Raw genomic sequence first — 20,377 nt, 5'->3', positions numbered from 1 at the left:
TGAAACTGAGGGACTTCCCTGGTGGCACAGTGTTTAAGAATCTGCCTGCCAATGCAGGGGACATGGGTGTGAGCCCTGGTCTGGGAAGATCCCACATGCTGTGGAGCAACTAAGCCCGTGCACCACAACTACTGAGCCTGTGCTCTAGAGCCCGTGAGCCACAACTATTGAGCCTGTGTGCCACAACTACTGAGGCCTGTGTGCCTAGAGCCTGTGCTCTGCAACAAGAGAAGCGACCACAGTGAGAAACCCTTGCACCTCACGAAGAGTAGCCCCCGCTCACCGCAACTAGAGAAAACCTGCGGGCAGCAACGAAGACCCAATGCAGCCAAAAAAATTAATGAGAAAAAAAAACCCAACGAAACTGAGATACCGTTCCACCTAATGGATTGGCAAAGCATAAAGAAATTTAAGTCTGTGGATAAGTAGGCACTTGTCTATATTGCTGGTGGGACTAAAAATTGGTAAGGCCTCTGTGAAGAGCACTTTAGTATTATGTATCAATATTGCAAATGAATATGCCCTTTGACCTAGCTTTTCTACTTCTAGGAGTTGGTCCTACAGAAACTCTGGCCCACATGTAAAACAATAGATTGCAGCATTATTATAGCAAAGCTGGAGACAGCTTCCATTAGTGGGGAACTGGTTGAATAAATTATGGCATGTCTATAATAGAATACTAATTCTCCCTAAAAAGAGTAGGAGGAAGCTCTTCATGTACTGAGATATACTGAACTCCAGGATACATTGTTCAGTGAAAAAAACAAAGGGCAGAATATATATTGTGAGTTTGTTTCCAAAAGGGGAAAGAAATACTAAAAAAAAAAAAAAATTTGTATACACACACACATACATATATATACACATACATATATACACACACATGCTTTTATTTGCATAGGATATTTCCAGAAAGATACACAAGAAACTTCATGCTGACTGTCTCTGGGGAAGGGAACTGGTGGTTGCTGGGGGACAAGAGTTGGGGGGAGACTTCTCTCCATATCTTTTGTGCCTTTTGAATTTTGAATCATGTGAATGTATTATGTATTTGAAAAATAATTTTTCAAACCCTATATTAAGCATATTATGTCTGTGTCATAACTTTGCAGTTTTACTTAGGTTACAATTTTTTAGTTACTATTGGACAGTTAAAATTTTTCTTGTTTTTAAAATTTTTTTCCCTTTCCCTTGGGAATGCTACGATTTCCAGCATTTCTGGTTAACCAAGCTGTTAAGTGCACCAGAAGGATAAATTTGGAACAGTGTAAAGAAATTGAAACCTTGAGCCTGGCTTATTACAGCAGCCCTAAAATTTTGAGGGTAAGAATTATTTTGAAGTGAAACTTGATTCATTGGGTTTATTTTCTGTTCTTTGTACCCTTTTAAAATATGATAAGTAGAGCATCATTTCAATACATGATTGACACTCAATTTTTCTTCTCCAGTTCTTTGGTATACTGATACCAAAGATATTGAAATAATCACTTAAAATAATTTTTATTTTTATATAGTTAGCTCATATTTTGCTTTCATTCATTTTGATGGTAACCAATAGTCTGTCTCCTGAATTAAAAAGACCTTTATTAATAACCAAAACCTTTAGAATTATAAAAACATCTTAACGTCTGTCACGGAAATGATCATGTTAGCACCACAAAGTTATCTTTCTGGTTGGCAGATGAAATAAGCGCCCAGGAAAGGACAGGAAATAGGTTTGCTGGAGAAGAAGAGGCCCCCGTGTGAAGAGGCCCCTTCTTCCTGCTTACGGTGACTGAAGCCTGAACTGAATATATGAGAGGCCACTGGCCTGCTTGGTGGGTGATGTGAAGGGTTGCAAGGGGAGAAGACATTTTTCAGTGATTAAAAACCATATGATGATTGTGAAAGCCCCCTTCCCCTTCTGATTTCTGGAGTGTGGTGACAGGGGCGTCCATGGCACCTGTATTCATCTGGGCTTCAGTTTTCAGAATCAAGTTTAATCTTTCCTCTCCCTGCCTTTTCCCTCTCCCTCTCTCCTCAAAGTCAGCCATCTATGCCTGTGAATTCTTCCAATTCGTGTGACTTCTCACAATTGTCCTGGAAGCAGTCCCTCAGGCGTGCAGGCACAGTTCTTTTTCAGCTTAGGCCCGCCCACGTCCACTCATCCCCCTCCCCAAAGCTCCCATTGGCCTAATAGGGCGTCTTGGGGTTAGAGAAGTGGGATTGGCGGCGTGGGGACAGGAATGAAGGGAGGTGGAGTTCTTCAGGAAAAGAGCTCCAGCTGTGCTGGGGAAGCAGGAGCCTGGCCTCGAGGGGGCTCAGGCTACTGGCAGGAAGGCCACTTAGGAGACTGGACATTGCCTGGGCAGGCAGTGGTGTCCTTCCGATGAGGACAGGCGCAGCGCAAGTGACCAGGATGGGAGCCATGTCTTCCCTACAGTGTTATGTCACCGATGACCATATGGAAAATACTGCATAATTACACTGAAGCATGGAGGCTTCCTGAGACTAGCTCTGTTGGGCTGGTCTCCTGAGCTCCCAGTCTGAAGGAAATGAATGTAGAAGGGAAATGTAAAGTTATTATGACACAGATACAAAAATATGTAGGTGGCAAGTCTTGATTAAGGAAATTCTGTTTTCCTCTTTGAGAAGTGTTTAATAAGATGAATGTGCCCTTTAACCCACAGTCTGAAAAAGCAATAAAAATGCTTCTTTTTCTTGTACTTAACAAAATTTGTTGTTCTTTTTATCTAGGTGCCTGGTTCAGGAACAAAGGTAAGAGTACTTCTTAATGGAATTATTGGCTTACTTCGGAGTGTTTGAAATGAATACGCTTATGGTCAGAAGGGTACCTTACTGCCAATAACAAAAACATTTGCCAAAAAGCAAGCAGAAATGAAATAGGGAAACTCCTTAGTAGACCATCCTTTTGCTATCACAAAAGGGTCAGATTTTCAAATTCCTTAGTTTTTGTAGTCACACTTGTTCATGTTTAAATGACGTAGCTGTCTTGACTGACAATGGGTGTGATTGGCTTCTGTGCTTTCAGGGCATCCCTTGATATCTTCTTGGCCTCTTGTCGGGAGAGCTGGCTAGCTCCCAGGATTCTGCCTGTCCAGTGCAGAAGATAGAAAGAAACCTTTTGCCCAGTGAATGTACACACCTGTGTAGGAGGTGAGCACTCAGTGTAGCTTCCAGTGTTGAGTTGCAGGTGGGTTCTATTCAAAGCCTTATGGCCCCAGCTCAGGAGCCCTATAGAGCTGTGGTCAGGAGGCCACGGTCTCTTTGCAGATATGTCAGAGAGAAGGATGGTGGATCTACCTCTTACTCTTGGGGCTGCACCCTGTGCCTGCCTGTGAATACAGTCCCCAAGGAGTCCAAGGCAGTGGCCTTGTCATAGTCTCCCAGAGCCTGTGGAATTGGTTGCCCTTGGTTCGAAAGACAGCTTTGCTGTTGTTTTCTTGTGTGACATATGCCTCAGTCTCCCCAGTTGCAAGTGGATGGTAGGTCTCTGCCCCAGAGGCTTGATGTAAGGCTCGAGGGAGAGAATGCACATAATGAAAGACTCGGTGCTTGGTGCAGCAGCTAGCACGCAGGAAGCACTGCGGACAGCAGTAGCCACTGTGATTGATTTCATGACGTCTCTGGACACAAACATGTTTGAGGTAGACATTTGGAAAGGAATGGTTGTGTGACTTTGGACTTCACACTACTGTGTGTGGGCCTGGATTTCCTCATCTGTGAAGGTGCTTTCAAACTTATTTCAGTTATAGTGCTTCTTCAAGTGAAAGAAGGGAGGGCCTTCCCTAGTGTGTAACATGGATTGAATCGAAAGCCCCTAGATGGGGCTTCCCTGGTGGTGCAGTGGTTAAGAATCCGCCTGCTAATGCAGGGGACACGGGTTTGAGCCCTGGTCCGGGAAGATCCCACATGCTGTGGAGCAACTGTGTGACTTTGGACTTCACACTACTGTGTGTGGGCCTGGATTTCCTCATCTGTGAAGGTGCTTTCAAACTTATTTCAGTTATAGTGCTTCTTCAAGTGAAAGAAGGGAGGGCCTTCCCTAGTGTGTAACATGGATTGAATCGAAAGCCCCTAGATGGGGCTTCCCTGGTGGTGCAGTGGTTAAGAATCCGCCTGCTAATGCAGGGGACACGGGTTTGAGCCCTGGTCCGGGAAGATCCCACATGCTGTGGAGCAACTAAGCCCGTGCGCCACAACTATTGAGCCTGCGCTCTAGAGCCCGTGAGCCCCAACTACTGAGCCTGCGTGTTGCAACTACGGAAGCCCACGTGCCTAGAGCCCATGCTTCGCAACAAGAGAAGCCACTGCAATGAGAAGTCTGTGCAACGCAATGAAGAGTAGCCCCTGCTCGACGCAACTAGAGAAAGCCCGCGCACAGCAATGAAGACCCAGTGCAGCCGAAAACAAATAAATAAAAATAAATAAATTAATTTTTTAAAAAAACCAAAAAACAAAGCCCCTAGTTGGAGCAGGGGTGGGGTCAGAAGCCCTTTACCTGCCTGACCTCCCCATCTTTCTCCTTTTTCGTCCCTGTGAGGAACCCTACAGCTCCCAGGGACGCAGTTTGAAAGTCATATAATAGACTAGCTCTCAAATACTTCCAGCCACTAAAAAGTGCTTTTATTATAGCATTCAAAGCTTGAACTGTCTGTGGGGACAGCCGCCCTGTATGCCATATAGTGTTGGTACTAAGATGGTGCCTAGTAGGTACTGGGCACTCAGTGGGTTATGTGTTAATTGAATGAATGACTGAGGATTGATTCAATCAAGAAGGGAAGACCTATTGTGAGGGATAATAGGACGTTACTCAAAGGCACGTACTATGTGCCAGGCAGTGTTCCAAGCGTATGTGTGTCTGCAGTCCTTTAGTTGTCCCAGTGAGTCTAGGAGGTAGGTCCTGTTGTTGGCACTCTGGCGTGTGAGTCACAAAGAGATGACTTAGCTTGCTCAAGGCTACACAGCGGGGAAGAGGCAGAGCTGGGACAAGAAACCAAGCTGTCTGGCGTCAGAGACCTTATTCTTAACCATGACATTGGACTAGCTCTACTGTGTGCCAAGCCCTGAGTTTGAAAGTTTCACACATGTTCTCTCTTTGCGTCCTGTGGCCACACAGTCAGAAGTGGCAGACTGCGACTTCCAACTCAGATCTGTGTGACACCAAAGCTTGTGCTCCGAAGGGTGTAAACTAATATCAGGGATGTGTTTAAATTCTTTTAAAATGCGGCTTCCAAGGTCTGTTAGAGGATGAGGAATATAAAAATCGGATCCAGTCTCCCCATTAATAGAAGCCCATTGTGATTGCTTGGAATTATTGTCAGTATCTATTGAACCATCAATGAGAGATTGTCATGGCCCTGTAGTTTCATTGTTAAGTATGCTTTAGTTCTTTGCCAGTGGGTAGTTTGGGAATGGGATATGACTGAAAAGGACATTCAGGAAACCAGAAGAGCCGTACCATTTTCATTCTTGTGTCTGGTCCAGTGGATGGTGATATAGTAGCGCAGCTCTTGCCACTTACACTCATCCATCAGTCTTTACAAAGCCAACTGAACCCTTCGGTTTCTGCCACACACCATGGGAATGGCTCCATCAGAGGCTGATAGGGAACGGTGTGCACTTTCTTAGAGCACAGTATCATTGCTGAATCAGGGCATGTTCAGATAAAGGAATCCAGGGTTATCTTTCGATGACTTGCTTAAGAGCTAATTTACCGGTAGCATGGTACTCCCTGCGTAACTCTTAAACCCAGTGGTGCGACTTGTTATGCAGAGGACGTTGTGGTGACTGGTGTTGCCCTCCTGCGACTCCTCACATGACAGCTCATCTTTGCTTCTGAGCCACGTCACGTTCTTACATTAGAGGTTTGACTTACAAGGATAGTTGCCGGTCTTCTTGGTCATGGGAGCAGTACATAAGAACTCCTGTTTATCTATAAAATTACAGCTTAAATACTTAGTAATTTTGAATGATAAACAACATAGTACATGGTTGAGGGCAAAGTTCAGAGCAATATGAACAACTAGATACAAATTAGGTTCCTTCCTAAACAGTGGTTTCTAAAAGCAGGCATTTAGAGCAAACATCAGACTTGTCTCATAGTACGAAGAGGCCAAAATAAATATCTAGAGGTTTGAGCCATTTAAAGGATTGCTTGGTGCTTTGTCACTCTGCTGGCAATGGCCATAAGTGAAAAATGTCCTTTAATAGCATTGGTGTAACCAGGGCTTCCTGCTTTTGCTTTAAAAATGTGTTTGTCTCTGTTTTTCTTACCCACGATCCCACCACCCATTGTGTGCGTGTGTAAGGGTGTGTGTAGAAGTTGTGTATAAACTGGATCAAGCATATATTCACAGAGGTTGTGGGGCTTTAGGAGGATGGACCCTGGGATTGTGTGAAGAATGTGCACGTGTGTGTATACAGTGAGTGCGTTTATCAGTAGGAGCTGTGGTTTGGAGGTGAGAGTGTATGTGTGCATTTGATGTTGTGATGGGAGTGTGTGTGTATGTGTGTGTGTGTTTGGGATATAATTCACGTACTATAAAACTTAACATTTTAAAGTGTACAATTCAGTGGTTTTTGGTATATTCACAAGGTTATGTGATCATCACCAATATCTAATTCCAGAACATTCTCACCACCCCAGAAAGAAACCCTGTGCTCATTAGCAGTCACCCTTCATTCTACCCCAACCTTCTCCCCCAGCCCCTGGCAACCACTAATCTACTTTCTGTCTCTCTGGATTTGCCTATTCTGGACATTTCCTTTAGATGGGATCATGTAGTACGTGGTCCTTTGTGTCTGGCTTCTTTCATTTGGCACAGTGTTTTCAGGATTCGTCTATGTTGTAGCATGTGTTAGTGCTTCATTCCTTTTTGTAGATGATTCTTTTTATTTATGATATTCTTTTGTATGGATAGACCACATTTTATTTATCCATTCATCAGTTGATGAATGACAACTGGGTTATTTTTAGTTTTGGGCTATTAAGAATGCTGCTGGGCTTCCCTGGTGGCGCAGTTGTTGAGAGCCCGCCTGCCGATGCAGGGGACGCGGGTTCGTGCCCCGGTCCAGGAGGATCCCGCGTGCTGCAGAGCGGCTGGGCCCGTGAGCCATGGCCGCTGGGCCTGCGCATCCGGAGCCTGTGCTCCTCGGCGGGAGAGGCCACAACAGTGAGAGGCCCGCATACCGCAAAAACAAAAAAAACAAAACAAATAAAAAAAAGAATGCTGCTGTGAACATTTGTGTACACGTTTTTGTGTGAACATGTTTCCAGAGGTAATCACTTAACATTTTGCTTATATCCTTTTCAGATATTTTCTTTGTGAATGTATGCATGTGTTTACATATAAATATGTGTTTTTGCAAATGTGGAATTCTAGTATGCATGTTGTTCTATAGCATGCTTTTCCCTTCTTGGCAGTGTATCTGTGGAGGTGTGTTTCAAGTTTTTCGTTATTTTAACCCATTCACCTCCGTTGTGGTGTGTCTTTAGTAATCCAGGACTTTACTTTGCAGGTCCCTATCACTGTTCAGTCCATCATCATTCAGTCTCTAAATAAAACGCTAACCCGACTGGAAGACACTGACACTGATGTATTGAGGCCGCTGGTTCTTGTCGAGGCTGGGCATGATAAAATCTGCACTAACGTCGTTCTTGAGGTAGGTGCCCAATTTGGCTTTGAAAGTTTGCTCTGTTTGTGGGCGACTCAAGCTGCGTGGTGTTGAGGGGTAACTGGATGCCCTCCAAAGGGGGCTCTGGCCATCCAATGGTATCACTTTTCTTGTCTTGGCCTCCTACTTCCCTTTATCCTGTCTCATCAGAGGTCGCTTCTTTGTCTCTGAAATAATCGTGTGATTTCTCTCCACAAACCTAGTAACTTATAAGGATACATCCAAATTTGTTGTTGCGGTTTTTTTTTTTTTAATATTTATTTATTTGGCTGCACTGGGTCTTAGTTGCGGCACACAGGATCTTCATTGTGGTATGCGGGATCTTTTAGTTGTGGCATGCTGGCTCCTTTAGTTGCGGCATGCAGGATGTAGTTCCCTGACCAGGATCAAACCTGGGCCCCCTGCATTGGGAGTGCAGAGTCTTAATCACTGGACCACCAGGGAAGTCCTGCTGCTGTTGTTTTAGCACATTTATCTGCACAGATAGGCTGATTACATTCTGCTCAGGCCAGCTGATTTGGAACTTATGTAATTGGGCGCAGAAAGGCTTAGATGCCCCTGTCTGTCAGCTGGGGCTGATGCTGAGGTAACGCCTCCCATAATCCGATTGGACAGGAGAGAAAAGCTTTAACACGTGGAGAAGTGGGAAAGGATTTGCCTCCTAGATACGTGTTTTTTTATCTGAGTTATTAATACAGCTACAGAAATTTATTGGAAACAGGTGTATTTGAAGTATCATTTTGTTTTTTAGGTGAAGTATAGCCTCACATATACAAATGCAGGTGAGATAATAAAAGCTGATGTCTTTGTTCTTCTGGGAGCAGTTAGCAGTGCAATGGTTCCATTCCAGCAAAAGTTTGAAATTTATTTTATTCAGGTAAGTTTGATCAATTTTGTATAAGTATGTAATTGCCAAGTATAAAGAAATCATGACTTAGTGGGAAAAAAAAATCTCAAATTAGAAGTATTACCACATCTAACCATTTGTATGGAACAAAGGGCTTGCATGTAGCCTGTCGAGTTTGTAATGAAATCAAGCCAGAGTCCTTGTGTCTTTTCCATTTGGGAATAAGATTCTCTTCCATGTGAGCTTGTTCTTTTACAGCATGATGTACTCCTACACTCAGCAGATATATTTATAGTTCTGAGTAGGGAGAGAGATTCTTTTATTGGTTGGTAATCCCACATTTTATTATGAAAACCATTTCATTTTCTCTCTGCCATTTCCTTATTAAAACGAGAATTACTTGGGGCATTTCTGCATTGTCTTTCAGCAAAATACAAAGCCAGTTCCTCTCAGTGGAAACCCTGGTTATGTTGTGGGACTCCCGTTAGCTGCTGGATTTCAGCCTCAGAAGGGATATCCTTTTTGGCACCATAGAGAAGCTTGATTTCCCTGTCCACGTGTGTGGGCCGCACTTCTTATTGCTGAGAGTCCTGAGGGCTGGACTCGAGAGACCAGTCTTGGCCAGAGCTTCCTGTGGGTGGCTCTGCCTGCACAGCAAGTAGGGCCTGACTTGCTGTGGAGCCTGACAGGGTGGAGCAGTACGGCCCAGGAGACTGTCAGTGTCTTACAGTGAAAATCTTAAGACAGAAAGGTTGACAGACATTTAGAGGTATTTAATTTTATACTTAAACAGAGACTCTTAAACAAATTGAGGGATTTTGAAAATTTGGAGTTAATTTTGAAGGGCCTGTTTCTGAGAAGTTTTCTCCTGAGGATCTCCTAATCAAGGAAAATAGTTATATCTATTTTTTGCCCTCTTCTGGAAAATAACTGTCAAAATTCCCGAGACCTAGAGAAAGGGATATTTGGGTCTCTCTAATGTGACTCATGTGACACCATCTCCTAAGAATCAGCTGCTTTAGTACTGGGCAACTCCCTTAACCTTCTGTGAATGTCTGGGATTATGCAGACCACGAACAGATATGGACAATTTACTCTTCTTCGTAGCACAGCTGAGCAAGACTGCTTAGCAATAGCGGGGATCCGGACCCCAGTATTATTTGGTTACAACATGCAATCTGGCTGTAAACTCAGGTAAGAGAGTAACTTGCTTCTGTTGGAGCCTGTTTGTGTTGATCAGAAAACAAAGCATTCTTACCCTTCGCATTTTAATCAGACCTCTGCATCAGCTGACAAGCTCATTAGCATTATTATTAGTGGGTAGTAGCAACAGTAACAATAACTTACAATGATGTAGTTTTGGTTTTCTAATTTTAATTCTCATAACCATAAACCATTTGTCATGATTCAAAGGAAAGTGTTACAACCCTTTCGCTTATCAAATACGGCGGAGTAAAAATCTCAAGGCTTCGTATGTTTTGTTTCTAAGGTGGCATAGCTCTTGAGTTCATAGCAAAAATATGTTCTCTGAAAGTCCTTCCTTTATTTCTGAATTTTAATATACTCAGCACAACAAACCCAATGAGAGGCAGCCTGAATGTGATCTGTTTTTAATTTATCTTTTTATTATCAAACATAATGTAAAATGTCAAACAGCTCTTCATGGCTTGTTCTAAAGACAGTAGTTCTTACCTTTATTTCCCCCATCCCAGAGACAATCACTTGCAACTCTTACAGCTGATTTTTTTGAAATTTACCCCCAAATATTTAAATAACCCACACGTAATGCTACTTCTTGATTTTTTTGGTTTTATGACTTACTTATTTTTAATTTTTTTATTCAAGTATAGTTGATTTATAATTTCAGGTGTACAGCAAAGTGATTCAGTTATATTCTTTTCAGATTCAGATTCTTTTCCATTATAGGTTATTACAACAATTGAACATAGTTCCCTTTGCTATACAATAGGTCCTTGTTGCTTATCTATTTTATTATGACTTTTATTATTTATTGAGTTCCCACTCTGGAAGATGAAGATTTGGCTCTTTCTCCTTTGATCCCCTACCCCACCACCTGCTCACTTCCCATCCTTATGTCTCCCCAGGGTATCTACATCATTATTTTGGTTAGACCAATATTCACCATTTACATTATTCTGATTGCTTTAGACTAGCATTTCTCAAGAGGGTTCCATGGGATACATTTCCATAACATGTCAGCAGGGGTATGTCTGTGGCCCAGTGTGTTTGGGAAACACCAAATTAAAGTTAAAAACATGATTCCTTACTAAGTAAGTACTTCTCAGAGTCTTCAGTACACCAGTGTACTTCAGGGGGGACATGGGTATGCAATAGTTCCCAAATTTTTGGCCATGGAACCCTTCTTGTACAGAGCCTCTCCATGGAATACAGTTTGGGAAACATTGTTTTGGATTCATCTCCCTGGCCAACGAAGATTTCACAAAGTGAGAGACACTTTAACTTCAAAAAATCCCCTTTTAGAGAGTGAGAAAAGAAACTAGAGAGAATATGCGTGTTGTTGAGGGCTGTAAAAACTGCAGGTACGATGTTCTATAATCAGAGATGTTATGGGTACTAACACTGTATTAAAGTGATGCATTTTGCAGATGTAACATAAAGGCTAATACCTTGTCTCTTATTTTTAGTACTTTTTGTGTACCAGAGAAATGTCAAAATAAAATATGACCCTGACACTTATTTTAAAAAAACAAAACAAAACTGCAGGTCTGAACAATCACCTCATTCGGTTGACCTTGTTTTCTTTCCCAAAAGACTGACCAAAGCTATCACGTGTCAGCTGGTAGCGCAGAAGGTGGAGAGCCTGCTGAAGGGCCAGGGCTTCCCAGATTATGTGGCCCCTTTTGGAAATTCTCAGGCCCAGGATGTGCTGGACTGGGTACCCGTCCACTTCATCACCCAGACGTCCCACATGAAGGTAAAGGGGGAGAAGTTGAAGGCCACATGCTAGTGGTCTCTCCAACGTGCACCTGCCCCTCAGTGTGGGGAGGTAGAGGCAGTGGGGGAGCTGGTGGTGGGGGCCCTGGGTAGGAGCTTGGGCTTTGTCGTTAGATGAGCCTGGATCTTGAACACTGATTTTGCCCCTAGTTAGCATTGTTGCCTTTGGCCAGTGGTTTTACAGGTTTGAGCCTCTGTTTTCTCATCTGATAGCTGTATTACTGACCTCATGGGCTTGTTGAGAGTTAAATGAGGTAACATTCATGGTGCCTAGTGGTCACTCCATAAATGGAAACCACTACCAGTCACCATCCTGTTCCTTGTTGGTGTTATGTAAGGCCTTCCCTAGGCATCGTGATATTATAGGTAAATGTCAGGACTGTTTCAACAAGACTTCCGTTCACACAGCTGTCCCATCCATTGTTCCCTGGTCTATAAAAGCAGTCCACGTGTTAGAGCTTTCAATTCTAAAGTTCCCAGAAGAGTTTAATGGAAGTTGACGTCCTCCAAGTAGGTTCTGGATCACGTGTGGTTCTTTTGCCCACCTTTTTCTTTTGTCTCAGCGTCAGAGTGTGGGCTGGCCCCCGTCACCGCAGGCGTGCTCCCCATCTTATCCTTTAATTGCCCGGCTTTTTCTTGTCACGGTTTCTTCAGGCCTCTCATTACCTGCTTAGCACATGTGTAGCATGGGGATAACGGGGGTGAGGACTAGCTCCGATCCTGCCTTCCCCGCCGAGTCCCCAGCAGGGACCCGTGGTTACTCAGTTCCTGCTGTTCAGCTAAGTCTTGGCTCAGCTCTGCTGCCTCAGTGAACCAGGCAAATTGCTTCTAGTTTCTCAGAGATGGTTAAGGCATCCAGTTATTACTTATCCCTCTGAAGGGAAGACACAGGTTGAGGGGAGAGGGGCGGCAGTGCAGACACTAGCACTGCTGGGGTCTGTGCTGGTCGGGGAGCTCAGAGGGCCTGGAACGGGTTTTGTACCAGCCTTCTAGGCATAGCCAGCACGAGAGCATCTGCTAAGCTCAGTTGATACCAGCTGCGTGTTGCATCTTCTCCTAATAACAGGATATTCTCAAGGATTTTTCAGCTTGCAAATTTCTTAAAAGGCAGTTCTAAGCCAAGGAATTCCACCCGTGCCTTTTTGGCAGGCACCAAAGCTAGCAAGCCTGCTAGCTTTTCATGCCCTAAAGAGATGTATTTTTAAAAACTTTTTATTGTGGAAAAATTTCATACATACACAAAAGTAGAATACTCCAGTGGAACTCCATCTCCCCGTTGGGCAGCTTCAGCATTATTACATTTGCCAACTGACGAGACTGTAAAGGCAGGAAAGAGGTCTGGAAGGCCCCCTCGCCCATTTTCCCCTTAGGGCTGAGCAAACAGGGGTCCTGGGCAGAGGCCTCAGGCCCAGGTCCCAGTGTCTAGCCTGAACTCGGGCAGCTTCATTGTGGCACCAGTGCTCTCGGTGCAGAGGGAGAGTTAACGTCTTTGACAGCTTAAGATGCCGCCTGTATACCCCAATGTAGCATTTTAATTGCCAACTGATGAAATCAGATAAGTGAAAAGAAAGCACTTAAATTTCCTCTAAGTGCATTTTAACATGATATGCAGTCAGGTTTAATTTCTGTCTGTTAATAATACCGTTCTCCCTCTCCCCCCTTGCCAACTTCTCTCCTGAAGTATCTCTGAGGTAGATGTAAACAGGCAGGTGCAGTTAGAGCTGTTAAGGCCCTGGAGGTTCCACAGTTGGGTATTGGGGTTACCACAGCTGCCAGGTAATGCTGGCCTTTTTAGAGATGGGAAGGGATGGAAAAATTATGCTTTAGGTGTTAAAATATTTTGGAGCATTGAGTACTTTAAAATACGTGCTTTTTCTAAGCTGTTTTTATCTGAACTTCTAGAGTCTATTCATTCTCTTGTTCAGAACATTTTGTAATATGTGAAACATTTTGTAATTAAAACTCTGAACTGCAGATTAAGTTTGACTTGAGGTTGTTTAATACTCAAATTGATTAATGGCATTTTGTTTTGCAGGATTCTTGCCAGCTCCCAGTGGCGTTGGCTATAGAAGTGAAGTGGACTAAATACGGATCCTTATTGAACCCACAGGCTAAAATCGTCAATGTAACTGCAAATCTGATTTCATCCTCGTTTCCTGAGGTAGGCCAAATTTTAAAGGTATAGGTTAAGACACGAGTCCAGACAAAACTGTGACAGGTGAAATTTATTTTGTAAAAAAGATAATTAAAATTTAAACAATCTGGATTCTTAAAACAATTTAGCAGTCATTATCTTTTACTTGGAGAAAAAAACTCCCCTGAACACAGGGGTTTTATTCACATTAACATTCTTGTTTAGATTTGATCTTTAAAACTCTTGTCTTGAGTTGTGAATGACATCAGTGTTTTAGGACAACCTGAGTGAAAGTTGTATCTCTCCTCTGAGTTAATGGCTGATTAGCCCTCCACGTACCTACCAGATTCATGAACCAACAGTGGTCGGGTGAGGAAGGAAATGAAAGCTGTCCCATCTTTGTTATCCTGGTGAACACACTGGAGGGCAGGGCTTGCGTCACTCTGATTTTTTTTTATTACAGACCAACTCAGGAAATAAAAGGACAATTCTTATTTCCACTGCTGTTACTTTTGTGGATGTGTCTGCACCTGCAGAGGCAGGCTTCAGAGCTCGGCCAACCATCAATGCTAGGCTGCCCTTTAATTTCTTCTTCCCATTTGTTTGACGTAAGTCATTAAATAGGGAAACTACACCACACCTGTCTAATCAAGTGCGTGTGGGGCCCAGGGCTCCTGGGAGACATCCCACTTTATTATACGTATAACCCTTGAGGTTGCCCCCAGACCGACACACTTCCCCTCTCCACTCACTTCCCTCCTCTCTTTTCTCCCTTTGGGAATTTCATTCTACTTGCTTTGACTTTAGAAGGGGTCTGGCTTGGCCATTTCCAGTACTCTCAACACGTAGGTTATATGCGGAAGCCACGTTGCACCTTTGGGAAGAGCGTAAAGAGAACAGACCTTGAAGTAGTGCAGGCGTTGAGGGTTTATCCAGTTTATTCATCCCCTGCTTTAATGTGAGTTATTTTTTAAAATATTATTTTTAGTTCAGGCTTTCTTTTCAGGTCCCGTTAAAATGAGTACAAAAATATCAAGTTGTATAAAATCATGCAAGTAGAGTACAAGGCCTCACGAGGGGATCTTCCCCCAAATGTCATGTTAATTACAGTGGAGTCTTGGGTCTTAATTGCTACTTTTGTACCAGGCACTGGAGCTAGCTTGCTCTCCAGCTAGTGGGCCGGTATAGGATGCCACAGAGTGATTCCAAGCAGTTGAACCTAGAAAGAATACAGTAGAGGGCCCACGGGAAGGAGAGAGTTTGGGCCCACGGGAAGGAGAGAGTTTATTTTATACATTAATTGTACAGTAATTGAGAAAAATGTTGTCGGGGGGCAGAACTAGGCGGAGCCAGCTAAAAGCTGGAGGATGCAGAGGAGGGGCTGGGTACTTGAGAACAAGCTCCTTGGGGGAAATTGTGATTAGCTGTTTAGAACAGCTTGGAAATAGAAAAGACTTTTCTAGAATGTGCTGATAGCTAAGGTAGCTCTGTTTTCTCTTTTGTCTTTCAGAGTGGTCATATGAAAGGATGCACTGGTTCCTTCATATACATGTGAAATGTGAAAACTGTACATTTGATGAGATTAAGTTTTATATACAGCTAGTAATTGTCCAGCTCGTTGTTCATTTTCAAGCAAGAGTAAAGTGTTCAGCGTGAGAAAAATATAGTTTATGATACATTTGTTAAACAGTGTGGGGTAGGAATGGGATGGGACGTTCTCAGTCACACCAAGGAAGAAATAGAGCCTCTGAAAGACTGTGTCCCCCAGAATCCAAGCTGGCGGCAGTGAGGCAAAGCCATCAAAGCAAACCTCTCCCCAGCATGGCCCCGGGAGGGGCGGCTGTCTTCCTCGTCACAAGCCCGTGAGGCAGGTCTTCCCTTTGGGGTGGAGCACGTATGCCTCTAGTTCACCTCACCAAGAAGTCCATGCTGTCTCAATAGCTTGTTAAGTCTTTCAATTTCTTGTTCCTGTTGTTACAAAAAGCAGACAAATAACTGCATTTACCTCTGAGCCTCACCAGGGACGTGGCAGTCACACAGTGAGCCCCAGACATGCACAGGGACGCAGAGCTGAGTGCAAGCCACGCTCCTCGTGCCATCAGCCAGCCGGGGCCCAGCGGCGATGGCCGTGAGGAGAGAGACCTGGCGAAGCTGCAGGGGAGGAGGCAACGCCTAAGCTTAATCCGAAAGGATGAGGAAGGCCTGACCGAGGGAAGTGGGCTCCGGGCTAAGGGCACTGAGTGAGCAGAGGCCTGGCCTGGAGAAGCTCAGAGCTGGAGGGAGGGAACGATGTGTGTACACAGAGGGCGTTTTCCCAGACACCTTCTTACCTTCTCAGAGCAGCTGAATTCAAGGTGTTGGATCTTGGTGGCCAGTTGTATATTTATCTGTTTTAACCTTAGTAGTTGCCGTTCAGAACGTGTCTTAACCGAGATAATTATCCCTGAAAAATAATTGCGAGGGTCTCCATGATACTGGTCTCGAATTTAGCCCCTTGGGAAAAAACCTGTATTCCTTACAAATGTATAGCTGGAAAGAGTGGTGACAAGTAAAACAGTCATCATGGCTTAAAGGCATCAGAACTAGGAGGGTCAGATTTTTCATTTCTGAGCTACTAGGTACCCAGCTGTGAAATACTTCTTTGGCTTGTCCGGTGTGAGAAATCCTTAAAAACAATCACCGACCAGATGAAGGTTAAGCTCCTTAGTAGGGGCAGCTCACAACAGTCCTGCTACTTAGCTGCAGTTGTTCAAAAGGCACCAAGTGCAAGCCTGGAAATGCTCAAGCTTGGGGTTGGGACTGTCTCTTTGCCAACTTTCTGCCTCCAGAGCTGTGGCCAGTTTAGTTGTCAGGCAATGACCTGCATCTTGGCTTGGGGGCTGGGGGGGTGGCTCCCAAGTGCCCACACCATGCTGCAGACACGGCCTCAAAGACTGGGCTGCAGTGGGGCCGCTCCGCCCCTTTCCAGGTGTGAGTGACGGAGTCCGGACCTTCCCCCACACGTGTGGCGCCCACAAGGCCTGGGAGGAGCCGTCCCTGGTCCAGTGTTCCTGGTTGTCTCACTGAATCCGGTTTAGCCTTGTGTTGCTTCAGTCACGCTACTAAATTTGATAGCAATGTAATAACGGGCAATAGCCAGTCCTATGCCTCGCTGCCATTTAGACAAAATGAACAAATCTCACAACAGTGTGATGTGAGAGTACTGGGTAGTAACTGCTTCATGAGTCATTTATAATCAGTCATGGTCTATCTACCTCACATAACCTTTGCACAGAGTATTTTTCTGTTAGATTAGATGAAAAAAATCGAAATAAGCACCTAAAATATTATCTGAAAAGCCTCCATTATTTCCTTTGACAGAACCCAAATAAAGGTTCTTAATAGGCTTTACTTTAATCACTAGATCTGAACTGGCCGCCCCCAAAGCCCACATGCCCGACAGAGCCGCTCGCACAGCCCCTTCCCCGGCCCGGTGGCACCACAGCAGGCAGCCGCAGAGCCCAGGAGGCGCGATGGGGCCCACTGTGCCCAGCAGGGGATGGGCCTGCTTCCAACAGGCTGCACGGTCGCTCACCCAGTCTCCTGACAACGACCCACAGCCCGTCGTGCTGGGCACTAGGCTAGGGATTCCCAACCCTGCTGGACACCCAGTCACCTGGGAGTGCTTCACAGACAGACGCCTCCCTCTGGGCTCCGCACCAGACTCTCCACTTAAAGTGCTGAGGGTGATTCTGATGCGGCAAGTCCGAGGACAGGCATTGGATCAACTCTGACTAGTTTGCTGATGGCTGAACTGCTAACCAGTCACTAGGTCCACATAAGATCACAGCACAAACGGCTTCTCTGAAATGGCGGCTCCCTGCACCAACAGAGTGTGTGAGGAAGAGGATCTCTGCCTGAAATACGGTAAAGCAGTATTTCCCCAAGTGTGTCCTCCAGAGCCAGAGTCTACAGCATGCTCATAGGTGTTATTTCCTCCCAAAGTGTTGAACTGGTCAACTTGGAAAACAATTACAGTTCTCAGAGCCTTCATCGTGCTAGCTCGTGTTGTGACTTTCTCAAAGGGGGCAGAGGCTAGTGTACAGCATTTCTCAGCTTCCTTGCTTCCCTTCCGATGGTGCCCCTCCCAAGGTGGGATGGGGTTTGGTAGAACACTCTCCAGGAAACACCAAATGAAAAACAAAGGTGCTCTGGGAACCAAGCTGGCAGGGATTGATCAGGGATTAGTCTAACCCTTGCCATAAACATCTTTCAGTAATCATAGAAATGAGAGTCTGAAGGAGAAAGGCACTTCCTCTCAGAGCACATGTCCTGGTGTCAATTTGTAGCCACAGAGGTGACAGTGGGACACCAAATCAGACCACTTCATGTTTCTCTTGGTTGCCAGGAGGAGGAGGACCAGGGCCTCTGCGCCCCTTCCAGGCTCCACCCACTGTCCCATCCCCCGCCGCCCCCCGCCGCCCCCCCCCACCCCGCCCCGGCCCAGGAGCGCAGGGGACATACCGTTGATGATCCGGGCCACCCGCCACAGGCGGAGCAGAATCAGCAGCCCTAGAGCCTCAAACTCATGCTCCTGGAAAAGGAGGACAACGTCGAGGACGAAGGAAACCACCACGACGATGGCGTCCAGGATTTCAAACTTGTGGTGAAAGAACTCCAAGCGGAAGACAAATATTTTAAAGAAAATCTCCATCATAAAAAAGGTCAAGATGGCAATGCTCATGTAGTGGAACACCTGAAAGGGACAAGGAGATACAGAGTAGACTCAGGCTGTCACGGGCTGGGGCAGGTCACACGGACAAGCTGGCCTTGAATGCACCTGCCCGGTCACCGAGAGAATCCATTCATTTGACCAGTCCCAAATCCCTGCCAGCACTAGGCGCTGTTCTCGGCCGGGCTGTGGCTGGGAACGGCACACACGCTGCCCTCTCAAGGGCAGTGGGGCAGTTGGCAGTTGAAAACATCCACCATGCCCTTTGGCCCTGCAAAGCTCACGCGTGCACAAAGACAGTAAGGATATTTACTGCAACAACATTTGCAGAACAAAAGATTTTCTACATTGTTTGGAGAACAACAGAAATGTCCACTAGACTAGGGCACTTGTTAAATGCATTATGGTACCTGCACATGGAACATTACGCAGTTGTTCAAAAGACCAAGGCTGATCCGTATGTATCGACTAGAAATGATGGTAAGATGGTAAGTGAAGAGAGTTCCCAGATTTTGATTTATAAATACCTGCCTGCACTAACGTAACCTTTTCCATTCCAGGGCAGGGAAAGTACGAATGAGCTGGGACATCATCCGGGGCCAGAAAACAAGGAAATGCTCAAAGGCAATGGAGTCATGTCAAGAGGACAGAGCAGTCAGCTCGAAGAGGCTCACAGTGACCAAATTTGGGACAGTTTGGATATTTAGTATTTAGGGGTGAAGTGCCGTGATGTCTAACTTACTTTCGAATGGTCAGACAAAAATAGATGGGTGTGTTTGTGGATATGTATATATATAAAGAAAGCAAATACAGCAAAATGTATATTTGCCACTTTTCATAATAAAAAGTAAAGAAAAAGGCACAAGACAGTGAGTATAGGAGGTATATTACTGATTATTAAACAACAGAGGGAGAGGAAAGATAATCATCTATCTATGGGAGGACTTGGGTTGGCACAGAAGAAAACGTTAACGGCTGCCGTGGTGAAAGGGGCCATGAGTAGGAAGGAGGTTTAATATTTTCTGCCTGCTCTTTTGCCATTTGAAAAGACATTTTTGCATTGTTCACTGAATTTTTTTCAAAGGGTGTGGGGAGATGCTTTTAAGCCCCTGGCCTTCTCCCCTGTTACTGGTGATGGGCCGCACAGTGCATTTTCAGTGCGTCCACTGCCCTTTGGGTGAATGTCTGGGATGGGCTCAGGCAGGAACTGTGAATCAGGGAAAAAATGGTGGGCACGTGCCCCCAAATGGCTCCAGCACAGGGACGTCAGAATGTTGACAGGAGGAAAAACAGCTCATCTTCCTCTGGGGGATGGGAAGGAATCATGCTCCTGGTTTGAGAATCAGTGACAAACTCCAGCTCAGTGGTCTAGGATAGCTCAAGGTTCAAGCCATCAAGTGACTTGAGGTTTCCTGCTTGTAGTAAATTCGTATCTGTAATTGGGAAAGGAAGACATTTTCTCTGCTCTTTGACTGAAAGCACCCGATCAAACTACCCTCAGAGAGGCCCGGTTACTCCAAGGCAGGTCCCGATCAAACTACCCTCAGAGAGGCCCGGTTACTCCAAGGCAGGTCCCGATCAAACTACCCTCAGAGAGGCCCGGTTACTCCAAGGCAGGTCCCGATCAAACTACCCGCAGAGAGGCCCGGTTACTCCAAGGCAGGTCCCGATCAAACTACCCTCAGAGAGGCCCGGTTACTCCAAGGCAGGTCCCGATCAAACTACCCTCAGAGAGGCCCGGTTACTCCAAGGCAGGTCCCGATCAAACTACCCTCAGAGAGGCCCGGTTACTCCAAGGCAGGTCCCGATCAAACTACCCTCAGAGAGGCCCGGTTACTCCAAGGCAGGTCCCGATCAAACTACCCTCAGAGAGGCCCGGTTACTCCAAGGCAGGTCCCGATCAAACTACCCTCAGAGAGGCCCGGTTACTCCAAGGCAGGTCCCGATCAAACTACCCTCAGAGAGGCCCGGTTACTCCAAGGCAGGTCCCGATCAAACTACCCTCAGAGAGGCCCGGTTACTCCAAGGCAGG

General features: G+C 45.3%; 2 protein-coding genes across 5 annotated transcripts in view; one reads left to right on the top strand and one right to left on the bottom strand.

Moving 5' to 3' along the window:
* The window catches only part of TCTN1 (tectonic family member 1), a 28,264-nt gene extending 13,135 nt beyond the window's left edge, over positions 1–15,129 (top strand). The window contains exons 6-15 of the mRNA XM_055080302.1: positions 1,214–1,323; positions 2,737–2,757; positions 7,522–7,665; positions 8,429–8,554; positions 8,952–9,037; positions 9,578–9,718; positions 11,318–11,480; positions 13,536–13,661; positions 14,098–14,242; positions 14,442–15,129. Of these exons, the coding sequence (XP_054936277.1) occupies positions 1,214–1,323; positions 2,737–2,757; positions 7,522–7,665; positions 8,429–8,554; positions 8,952–9,037; positions 9,578–9,718; positions 11,318–11,480; positions 13,536–13,661; positions 14,098–14,241 (1,061 nt within the window). The 3' untranslated portion in view covers position 14,242; positions 14,442–15,129. The remainder of the gene's footprint in view (positions 1–1,213; positions 1,324–2,736; positions 2,758–7,521; positions 7,666–8,428; positions 8,555–8,951; positions 9,038–9,577; positions 9,719–11,317; positions 11,481–13,535; positions 13,662–14,097; positions 14,243–14,441) is intronic.
* A 94-nt stretch (positions 15,130–15,223) lies between these two features.
* HVCN1 (hydrogen voltage gated channel 1) overlaps positions 15,224–20,377 on the bottom strand; it is a 30,459-nt gene continuing 25,305 nt past the window's right edge. For all 4 annotated transcript variants that reach the window (XM_007104209.4, XM_028479924.2, XM_028479923.1 and 1 more), the window contains 3 exons: positions 18,138–18,369; positions 15,965–16,077; positions 15,224–15,602 (listed from right to left, as the gene is read on the bottom strand). In XM_007104209.4, the coding sequence (XP_007104271.1) occupies positions 15,537–15,602; positions 15,965–16,077; positions 18,138–18,369 (411 nt within the window). In that variant the 3' untranslated portion in view covers positions 15,224–15,536. The remainder of the gene's footprint in view (positions 15,603–15,964; positions 16,078–18,137; positions 18,370–20,377) is intronic.

This window comes from Physeter macrocephalus, chromosome 19, assembly GCF_002837175.3.
Source record: "Physeter macrocephalus isolate SW-GA chromosome 19, ASM283717v5, whole genome shotgun sequence".
In the NCBI taxonomy this organism is placed as follows: domain Eukaryota; kingdom Metazoa; phylum Chordata; class Mammalia; order Artiodactyla; family Physeteridae; genus Physeter; species Physeter macrocephalus.
This window is presented reverse-complemented; position numbering and strand designations above follow the sequence as displayed.